Source organism: Sparassis crispa (genome assembly GCF_003851025.1).
Source record: "Sparassis crispa DNA, contig_000013F, whole genome shotgun sequence".
Classification (NCBI taxonomy): Eukaryota; Fungi; Basidiomycota; class Agaricomycetes; order Polyporales; family Sparassidaceae; genus Sparassis; species Sparassis crispa.
Window position 1 is genome coordinate 190,645 of NW_020939760.1, and position 10,691 is coordinate 201,335.

Consider the following 10,691-nt stretch of genomic DNA (forward strand, 5'->3'; position numbering starts at 1 on the left):
ACTAACTCGCCTTATGGTGAGCAGCGTAGAGCATCCGAGATAACATTACCACTGTACAAAAAATCTGTAATCTAGCCAAGTATAAAAGCAGCACGTTCGTGTATTTTTTGTAGCATTGCTTACCACACTTGTAATATTCGTGTTTATTTACACCCGCATTGGTACAAAATTTCCCAAAATGCTTAGTAACAGAGTTCTTTTCGCCGACGCCCCGGACACGGACAACCCCCTCATGTGTCTTGAGCACACCTTTCAGTCATGTTACCTGAACTGAACTCCCATTTACCCTGACATTGTCATGAACTGGACAGCCAGCGGACGTCGGCCCATTGTCACCATGTTGACCTCTACCAGCAGTGGGCCCATACCTTTCATGTGTGGGATACTAGCAGTGGGCCCACCGCTAGTGTTCTTATCCCAGTGCTCGGCCCACTAGCAGGGCATATTACAGTGTTGTAACCGTTAAGCAATGGGCCCACCGCCACAGGTCAGAGGGTGGGCTGACGCCAGAGCATGTTATCGCCATCGATGGGCCCACTGCCAAAGTATGATCAATGAGCAGTGGGCCCATCGCCACGAGTGTAAGATGACGGATGGGCCCACCGCCAAAGGTCAGAGTGTTGGCCATGGCCAGAGCATGTTTGTCTGAGCAATCGGCCCACCACCAGAGTATGACGAATGAGCAGTGGGCCGATCGCCCAGAGTGTAACCTGAAGGATGGGCCCATCGCCAAAGGTTAGAGGGTTGACGATTGCCAGAGCATGTTATCACCAGCAGTCGGCCCATCGCCAAAGCACCCTCAGTGAGGGCCTTACTGCAAGCACCCATGGGATAGGTCATCGCCAGGACATGTTTCCGCCAGCAATCGGCCCACCGCCAAAAGCCAGTGGGTTGGCCAACGCCAGAGCATGTTATCGCCAGCAATCGGCCCACCGCCAAAGGCCAGTGGGTTGACGATCACCAGGATATGTCATCGCCACCAATGGGCCCATTGTCACATACAGCCCTGCAGTTTCCGGGCGCATTGGTGGTGATGACGTGCTCTGGTGATCGCCAATCCTCTGACCTTTGCCGGTGGGCCCATCACTCACCAGCACTCATGGCAGAGGGCCAATTGGTGGCGAAAACACGGCTTGGCGATGGCCAACCCTCTGACCCTTGGCAGTGGGCCCTTTGCTGGCGGAGCGATATTCCCATGCAGTGAAGCTTTCACTCAGGTCCTTTGGCGATGGGCCAATTGCTGGCAACAACATGCCTTGGTGATGGCGAGCGCAGTCCGCCCATCTGAAGAGTACACTGGAGGAGTGATGGGCTTTAGAGCTTAGTGATGCAGAAGTGAATGTATCCATTTTGTACTGGTATACAAGCTGTTACATAGCGGTCATATATTGCTAACACCAAAACGCTCAAAGACACTAGTTCAGTTGCTGCGATACGCCTCGCCACGAATGTCCCTCAGAATGTACCCCATTTGGAACACGGTCGAGCTGGCATTGAGGTTCGCAACGTGCATATCCTCAGTGAGGTTGAGCTCACGCTGAAGACGTACAATGCGCTCCCGCAACATGGCGCGACGACGACTAACCGCAAAGCTATCACCTTCATCATCGTCCACTATGAATAAGGTCAACATCAGACTGAAGGTTGCCAGGGATGCACTCACTGGAACTGTCTGCCTCTGCTGCGATCTGCGCAAATGATCTACCGAGGCGGGCCACTTGTGAGCCAGAAGCGGCATTCGTCTCTCCAGGGACTGCCATTGGCAGCAGCTGTGTGGTATCTGGGAATAAGCCTGGAACCTGTTCCCAATGGGTGGGATGATGGATCGGCAGCTCATCTGGAAGTGCTGCCAGACTTGGCATCCTGGAAGTAACAGTGACTGGCTCGATGCTGCCTTTCATATAGTGAATGACAGGTGCATCGTGGCGGAAATTGCTGTCATCGAAAGTGCGAGCTGGCGAGTGAGAGGGCGCCGATGGCGGAGGCGGTGGACTTAAAACATCGTCCAACAAAGGCCGCCTCTTTGGAGGCGAAGTGCTGGGACTATTTAGCCACCGGACCTGGCTACGCACAGGCGTCGCGCCAGGGCTGTCTATCACCAGAGCTCGCCGTCGTCCTGGTGTGGCAGGAGGACTATTGTCAAAGTCCAGCAGTTTCGGCACTGGTTCCGCATCAAGTGTCTCATCCACCAGCATGCCCCTCGCCATCGGCGTACTTGCTTGACTATCGAAGTGGATGGATGTACGTGGTGTAGCGTCAAGGGGCTCAGCGATGAGCGATCGTCGAGGGAGTTGGGAGGTGTCAGGAGTGCGAAAGTCGAAAGTGTGAGCTGGTGGAGGAAGGGGAGTAGCTTCCAACAGGGTGCGTCGAGGGATTGGCGAGATGCCAGGAGTGTCGAAGTCGAACATTCCACTGGGCGCAGTGGGGGTGAAATCTGAGATGAGTGCACGCCTATGGATTGGCGAACTGCCACGACTTTCATCCCAAGCTGGTGCCAGAGGGTCAGGAATAAGTGCGCGACTTCCCTCCACAGGCGCCACAGATCCAGATGACGCCTGTACCTTTGGCGAGGCGTGGCGGTGAAGATGCTCATGTGGCGAGTTGGATGGCGCAAATGGAGCTGCCAGGGACGGGGTAGTGTGGCGGGGCGTGAGAGGTGTCTGAGAAGCAGAGTGGAGAGGCAATGAGATCTGGGCAGATCCAGGAGAGTCAAGGAGATCCGAAATGAGTGGACGACGGGGCTCAGCGATACTATCCTCCTCATCCGACTCGCCCATCGTAATGTCCAGCGTGTCAGGAGGTTCCGCGTCACTGGCCATGGCAGGTAGATTGTGGCGAGCAGACAAGTCTTCGATCAGTCCTGGATCGCGGGAGATCAGTTGTAGAAAGGGGATTGATATGACATAGAAAGGTCAGATAACATCACAAAGGAGTCAGATTCCACAAGGAGAGCAATAGAACTTACTGTTGGGAGCCATGAGAACTTGCAGCAGGTCACACTGACCTTGAGAGACTTGAGAAATCGCGCAAGTCCAGCGATCACGTGCAAAGCACGTGGTCGCGTGGCGTGTGAAGTTGAACTTGGTGCAGATCGCGTCTGCCAGCTCATAGCATCGTCTGCTCCGCCTCCGCTGTACTGCAACCTCTGCTTTTGAAACACCCTCACGCTTTCTTCTGCCAAGCTCGCCATGACTCTGGATATCGACCCCAACTATGTTCTGCAGGCCGCGCGACTGATGGCCATTGTTGCAGCGGCGCCTCGCCAGGACGACCCTCGCTATTCGGACTGGGAGGCGAGGATTTACCTCGAAGTGGTAAGTCATTGGTTGCAGGTCTGGCATACCCTCACTGAATATGCCACACAGAGTCGGCTTGAAAAGAGTTTCCCGCAGCCCTTGAAGTCGTTGAGGATGCCTGGCATCGTCATCAGTGCATTGCTGGAATTCACCCGGGCATACCAGCAGAAGGCCCTGGCGCGGCTGGACCACATATCGAACGACGACGAGAGGATATACAAGAGGTACCCTCTGGCTGTGCGCGAGTATGGGGAGTGTGAGGACCTGGGAAGGCAGTGGTGGACTGAAGGTGAGTCACAAGCATTGTGAGGCGTCAAGCGACACACTGACTGCACCAGATCCATATTGCAAGCTGCCACCGGTGAAGAGTATGCCAGCGGAGGGCTGGGGCAATGTGCCAGCCGATGACGACACCCAGGGACGTGGCGAGGAGGACCTGGCTACCGGGGACCTCATCACCAAGGGGAAAGGCAAGGAAAGAGCTGACAACGACGTCGGGACAGGCATGGTGGGTGAGCGTATCGTCCACGTGGAGGTGGGGGAGGACAAGGGAAAGGGCAAGAGCAAGGAGAAGGCGCAGGGGAAGGCGGCGCATGCGATGAGTGAGGAAGAGGATGGGGGAGAGGGAGAGGAAGAGGGAGAGGGAGAGGAGCAGGAGGGCGAGGACAACGACGATGCCGACAGTGACGAGGACGACGATGCCGACAAAGATGATGACGATGAGATGGCGGAAGACATGCCGGGTGCAGGCCAGCCCGAATCCATCGAGGTCGATGCGGCGTCGCCCCCTCCGCCAACTGCCAGACCAATATCGATCTCGCCAGCTGCCCCATCACTCCGAAAGCGCAAGGCGGTCATCACAGAGTCGAGTGAGGAGAGTGAGAATGAGGAGGCAGCTCTGAAGGCGAAGCGGATGAAGCCGATCGAGGTCGCAAAGGAGAAAGGCGAGGCCCCGACCACCTCTGGCCGAGCGCAGCGTGCGCAGAAGAGGATGGCGCAGACCGAGGTGGAGGGCTCGAAGGTGAGCACGAAGAAGAGCGGGAAGAGGAAGGCGAAGGAGTCAAGCGATGAAGAGGAAGTACCGACCGTCAAGCCGCCAAAGAAGAAGCGTGCGACGAAGGAATACAAGAGCAAGGAGTTCATCGAAAGCGAAGACGAGACTCCGGCACCGCCTTCCAATCTACCCGCCAAGACCGCAGGGGACTGTAACGACGGTGTTGTGAAGACGAACGCCCCTGCCAAACCTGTCAAACAGACAACGAGGATGACGGCGACGCCTCATGTCGCACCAAAGGCGAAGGCAAAGGGGAAGGCAAAGGCGACGGCGAAGGGGAAGGTGACGGTGAAGGGGAAGGCGAAGGTGATGGTGTCGCAGAAGGACATGTGGAAAAAGACGTCCACCCGCGTGTCTGACTTCATGTGGGCACATGCAACAGATTCGGTGAGTAACGATCTTGTGAGACATTGACCTGTGCTAATGTTCCTGCAGCTCGTCCCTTGCGTTGGCTGCCAGGAGAAAGAGTGGCCATGCAAGCTCAACACCGCCAACTTCGGTCACTGCCTCGAATGTGCAGCACGAGGTGTCAGTTGCAGCATCGCGCTGAGGAACACGGATGGCGTGCCCCTGCGAGGAAACTCACACACCGCACAGCGTGAGTTCCAAGAGATGTGCGCAGCACTGGTGGTAGAGGGCAAGCCACTGCCCACATCGCCACCTCCATACGACGTCAAGGTCGACTCCGATGAGCCCGACGGTGCAGAACCCATGGTCATGGGAGCGTCGAAGCGCAAGCCGCCGAAGAAGACCAAGACGTGCAATGCTGCAGCATCCAGCTCCATGGTCAAGGGTGGCGAGGAGGTCGAGGCGACGAAGCAGAAGGCGACCGTCACGCGCTATGAAGCCAACGCTGAAGGCGAGGCCTCGGTGGAGAAATCGTCGAAGTCCAAGCGCGCCACCAAGTCCGCCACCGCCACTGGAGCTGTGGCTCTGTCCAACTCTGGCGAGGTCGCCAACTCTGGCAAGGTCTCCAAGTCTGGCGCGCCTGCCAAGTCTGGTGCGGTCGCCAAACCTGGCGAAGGTAAGAAATCAGGACCCAAGGCAAAGCCGGTGAGGAGCCAAAACTCAGGTGCGCAAGATGGTGGCGAGGTCACCAGGACCTCAGTACGTGAGGCGGATGAGGTCCCGCCTGCCAAGTCTGTTGCGAAGGAGGGTGGGCAGACGACAAGGGTGGCGATGGGAGGTCGCTCGGGCCCAATGGTGCCCGTGATCACCAGGAAGGCGAAGGTGAGTGCTCCGAAGGCAGCAGCCAAGATGCCTCTGGCAGAAGGCGATGGCATGGAGGAAGCCGCCAGGCTGGCAATGGAGGCGGTGCGGGCTATGGCCTTCCAAACAGGGCCAGCTGCTCCGCCGCAAGCTAGCAGCAGCAAGCGCATGCTGACACCAGTCGCCGATGAACCAGAGGATGTGCCAGAGTATCAGGCAGAGGTGGCAGAGGATGAGGTAAGCAGGACATCTTGTCGCAGCTGGAGTCGATGTAACCATGAAACAGCGCACGTCCTTGGAGCGGCCACACGACGATCGGCGGCATTCGCTGCTGATGCCCCATAAGACGAGCGCAGGAGCTGCCGAGGTGGCACAGGAGGTGACGCCCTCCCTGGAGATATCCAAGGCATCGAAGGGAGCGAAGTCCTCCACATTGGTGAAGGCAGGACATCTCGATGAAGGGCGAAGGCCAGCTAAGAGGGGCGCCCCACTGGACCGCAATGCAGCGAAGAAGGAGGCGGAGGCGAAAAGGGATGCGAAGGCGAACCGCCTCAGAGCAGTGCCTCCGACCAGCAAGGGTAAGTGCGCCCGCCACAGCTTCGAATCCATGCAGCGCTGACCAGGGATACAGCACCCCACTTGCACGACGTCCAGCGAGTGTCTACAGGAAGTCCCGCTCCGGTGAACGAAGGCGACACCCCCAGTGGTGAAGAAACCTCGCAGTCATCCAACGATGACTGCGCGAATTGTGCCAAGTTGCGACAGGAGTTCCTGGCGCACAAGGACAGGATGGAAGTCCAATTCCAGGAGAGGATGGCGGACCTCAACACCGTCAAGGCAGAGATCACAGCGGCACTCCAGCGAATCAACCCGCCATCCGCATTTCAAGAAAATGCCCGGAGCATTCGCGAAGAGGTCAAGTTGGCCATGGAGGAGTTTCGCAGGCCGGTCACCATCGAGCTTCAGGAGAGCGTGAAGTTGGCGGTGGCGGACCTCGTCGCCAAGCGACATTGCCTGCCAGAGCTCAAGGAGAAGGTCAACAGGTTGGAGCAAGGCGCGAACCAGACGGTGAGCCAAGCGGATGTCGACAAGCTGCAGGGCGAATTGGCCAACCTCCGTCATTCGATGGAGCTCCAGGCAGCGCGGTCAGACAGCATGGAGAAGGAGCTCAGGTCTTCGGCGGCAGAGGCGATCGCTCAAGCGAGCAAGCTGGAGATGGAATTGGCGCTCGCCAAAGAGGATTTGATGGCGGTGGCGACGTCCGCTTTGGATGAAGCGAAGAAGGTGGGGAAGGAGGTGGCGACAGCGAGAGAGGAAACCTCACTGGTGGCGAAGTCTCTGGACGCATTCCGAGAGAAGGTCGACTCCGCCATGGTCTTCACCGCCTTTCGCCCAGATAGCCACAATGTGTAGTCATTAGAGTATTGATATACATGCTTTTTAACCTAGCATGGAATCTCCATGCACTCGATTCACCACTGCCACTCCAAGTCAACTGAATGCCTGCTGAAGTTCTCGCCAACTCCCCTCGCCATTGCCACCATCTCCATGGCTTTACCTATGTAGATCTATGGGTCACATTAAACAATGTGGAAGCCTACGAGTCTACTTTGAACTGGAGTTATATTGTCAAGGTCTGGTGCCGCCACTGCGGGTCTTGCGACCTGCGCCAACTTGGCCACTCTCTTTCACTTTGGTGGCTGCTTTCCCCAGACGGACCGGCTTCAGCTTGGTTTCTCCCTTGTCCTTGACCTCCGGGGTCTGAGGCAGAGCTCGTCTTCACTTTGCGGGAGGCTTGTCACCATCATCCGAGTCCTCGGCCCTCGCATTCTTCTTCCTCGGCAAGGCCACTACCAACTCGTCCCGAGTACCACGTCCACGCTTCCGAGGTGGCGGATTGTCTTCGCCAGAGCTGTCTTCACCATCGGGCTCGGGACGTGCTGGTTGACGTTCCCACTTTGGATCAGGAAGCTTCTTCAAATCTTTCACAGCTCCTAGTGGATGCTGACTGCGGGTATTCTTGGCGGGCGACTCATCCATCGCTTGACGCTGACTGCGAGTGATCCTGCCGGGGATATTACTCTGAAGGGCATCGGTGATCGACCTTCCCTGGAGCGCTTTGGCTTGACCTGACGGACGGTCTTCCGTGGCTGCGGCCTTCCTCGTCTTAGGTATAAACGGAGGCGGTGGCGGTCGTTCAGCACCACTGCTAGGTACGGACAAGTGTGCATCGTCCTCTTCGCCATTGTTAGAGGCCCCACCACTGGTCTCCTGGCTCGGCCCTTCGTCTCCTCCACTTGGAATGATTGGTTTGTCAGCCATGGGGGCAGGCTGGTGAGCCTTGTGAACTTTGGCAGCAGTAGCAGCGCCATCGTGAGTTCTTGCAGAGGCATCACCTTCCTGCTCCTCCTGGCCCCCAAGGCCATCGCCACCTTGTGGGGCACCGCGTATGGCAGGCTTGCTCACTGGCTTCACCATGGCATGGGTGACGTTCCCTTCCACCATGTCCAAGGTAATGATCTCGCAACAGCGAAGCAGCTGCTCTACTGTGTCAAATGAGATCGCCGAGTTCACCACATAGTCAGGAAGGTTGGTCGGTTCGCCCTCCTCAATGAACTGAGATCATGTGAGGTCCCTCAGCGCCATACCAATCATGAGTGCAGATTGTTGTACACCCTGTGGATGTAAGAACCGATATTTTGTCAGCCATGGTTTGTCGCCCAACCAGTTCTCGACGATGTCAAAGTTGTCCACCGCATGAAATGACGGCGGGAGGTAGCGCTGGCCATACGACCATTCACTCCAGGGAATCGGATCATACCTGGCGAAACGATACACCTGGGGCTATATGACGGATGATCAATAGTGTATATGAATCCCCACGAAAGGAGCTCACCACAGTCGCAATCTTGACTTGCTTCAGCATATCCTGGTATCGCGGTTCGACGGAAAGGGTGGCGAGAAACACGTCTCTCCTTTTGACGAGGTGGGGCACAGTACTCCCCACAGTACTCCCGCCAGTGAGACGCGGGGCTCGGCCTTGAAGCTCAAGCCTGAGCTCCTTTGTACTGGGCTCCAGTTCACTCCATGCTTCATCGGTCTCCTCTGTGTCAAATCTGTGCAGTTCGCCCAGAGGAAGGTCTTGGAGACCTCGCTTTGCCTTCGTCTTGGCACCGCCGCTACCACTCGCTTGAGGTGCACCGCCATTGTTAGCCTTACGTCCATTGGTGGTGGCGACTGCCTTGCCCTTCACTTTATTCGCCATCCCCTGAATCTTCATCGCTGGCCGTATCTTCTTCGGAAGCCATGCTGGGTATATCTGGCGAACTCCGATCAGAGTCTTGGCTGCTTCTGGCATCATCTTCCGAGTCATATGCATCTTTCATCTTGCGTTTACGCCCACTGCCTTTGGCTCCGCCAGGGGCCGCTTTGCCCTTTGTCGCCTTCGATGCCGCCTTTCCCGTGACCTTGCGCACAGGTTTACCCTTCTTCTTCGCCTTCCCCGCCTTCTTCGGTGTGAGTGCTTCTTGGACCTCATGTTCAGATCCTTCTTCTAATGCCTGTGCTGATCCATCAAGTGGTGGAAGAGGATCATACTTGGCGGGAGCAGCTTCGCCATCCTTGTCGAAGTACTGGGTGAATCGCATGGTCTGCTCAGGTCCATGTTCCTCTTGGCATGCCCGCCAGTGGTCGAGGAGGGCACGAACGGGAACACTTGTCATCTTTGAGGGATCAATCCACTGGAAGTTCTCAGGTAGCATCTCCGCTGGAATAACCTCATTGATGTCATCTATGCTGTTCAGCTTCGTCCATGGCGACTTGCAGTTCCGAACACCCTTCGCCAATGCTGTAAACTGGTCAGCATCTCTCAACACCGAGTGGGAGTGTCATACCGTAGTGATGATTCATGAAGTCTCGAACTTGTACCTTCATCACCTTGAGAGGCGCTTCCGCCATACCTTCGGGCACCGACGGGAGCAGAGGAAAACCGTTGGCCATCAACTGAATCTTGTCCATGGCCTGCATGCAATCGGCAGGTGTCTTCTTCACCGTCACCGTAGTCTCAGTCACACCTAAGGAATCAGGTCAGTGTGCCAGCGACAATGCAACTGAGGTCTTCTTACCGTATTCGCCTTTGGCCCACTCAGAGAACACCTTTGCTAGAGGCTGGTAAGCACGCAGCCACCCAGGATAGGCCCCGAATGGAGTTCCATTGGTGATGGCGTGGTTGACCTCCACCCTTCACTCGGGGGTTAGCAGATGGTGACAGTCGGACGGTCTATGCTCACATCTCTACCTTCAGACTCCCCGCTTCCTTTGGATATGCTAGCATGAATGCCATGCGAATGCCCATGGTGTCCCACATAGTCTTGGCAAACTTCTTCAGATATTGCATCATTCGCTGCTCCCTCAGCCTGTCTTAGGTCAGGATTTGCCTTATGCTACGTGACAGGAGGTACGCACTTCATTTTCGTCTTATCATCCAGAGTGCCATTGCGCCAACTTTCCGCCTTTTCCTCATACACCTTCTGCTCCTCCTCGGACAGTTTTGCCCATTCGGCACTCCGTGCGACTCTCCACACCTTGGAGACATTGCAACCCTTATCTGCGGCGAGTGCTCGCGCGGCCTCAGTCACCTTGTCCCTCTCCAGCGCATCCCACACCTTGAAGGCATTGGGCTTGCCAGAAACATGCATACGCTTTTTCGTCGCTTTCTCCTGCGCATGGCGGGCGTGGTTATTGAGCCACTCTCGGATTTTCTGCGGTGAGAGTTAGTGGGGACCTCACAGACATGAAACACTGCTCACAGTTTCCACAATGATGTCGTCATAATTTGACGTGTCGACAAACTGTGTCTTCAGCTTCTGGCGCAAGCTCTGAACCAGAGTCTTGCGTCCCTTGGCATCTGCCATGTCATAAGACCGCAGCTTCTCAGAGAGTATGGGCTGATGCTCCGTCAAAATTACAAATCTCGCTGGCATGCTTTCTTGATGTCGAGGATGAGATTTTTGTGTTGGGGCAGTGAAGGGGGTCGATAGTTCAACGGGCAGCGCTCTGTCCATTTCCTCATCGGCCGCCCACAACTCAACATGCACGTGCTGATGGCCCATTTGGGCTTACACCAATTACCC

The 10,691-nt window shown here is 56.4% G+C and overlaps 3 protein-coding genes across 3 annotated transcripts; 1 reads left to right on the top strand and 2 right to left on the bottom strand.

The window, feature by feature from the left end:
* Window positions 1-1,420: 1,420 nt before the first annotated feature.
* Window positions 1,421-2,978, bottom strand: SCP_1400700 (hypothetical protein; the record flags this gene model as incomplete). Its single annotated transcript, XM_027763777.1, has 3 exons — window positions 1,421-1,614; window positions 1,664-2,860; window positions 2,966-2,978. 3 exons carry the CDS (start codon window positions 2,976-2,978, stop codon window positions 1,421-1,423), a joined length of 1,404 nt encoding a protein of 467 aa, XP_027619578.1.
* A 210-nt stretch (window positions 2,979-3,188) lies between these two features.
* On the top strand, window positions 3,189-6,972 carry SCP_1400710 (hypothetical protein; the record flags this gene model as incomplete). Its single annotated transcript, XM_027763778.1, has 6 exons — window positions 3,189-3,314; window positions 3,366-3,585; window positions 3,635-4,737; window positions 4,786-5,796; window positions 5,846-6,137; window positions 6,191-6,972. 6 exons carry the CDS (start codon window positions 3,189-3,191, stop codon window positions 6,970-6,972), a joined length of 3,534 nt encoding a protein of 1,177 aa, XP_027619579.1.
* Window positions 6,973-7,338: 366 nt separating this feature from the next.
* SCP_1400720 (hypothetical protein) lies at window positions 7,339-10,541 on the bottom strand (the record flags this gene model as incomplete). The annotated part of the gene is made up of 9 exons (XM_027763779.1): window positions 7,339-8,175; window positions 8,233-8,403; window positions 8,456-8,910; window positions 8,963-9,406; window positions 9,453-9,632; window positions 9,684-9,799; window positions 9,849-9,974; window positions 10,024-10,319; window positions 10,368-10,541. The coding sequence occupies 9 exons, from the start codon at window positions 10,539-10,541 to the stop codon at window positions 7,339-7,341; spliced, it is 2,799 nt and encodes a 932-aa protein (XP_027619580.1).
* Window positions 10,542-10,691: the final 150 nt, after the last annotated feature.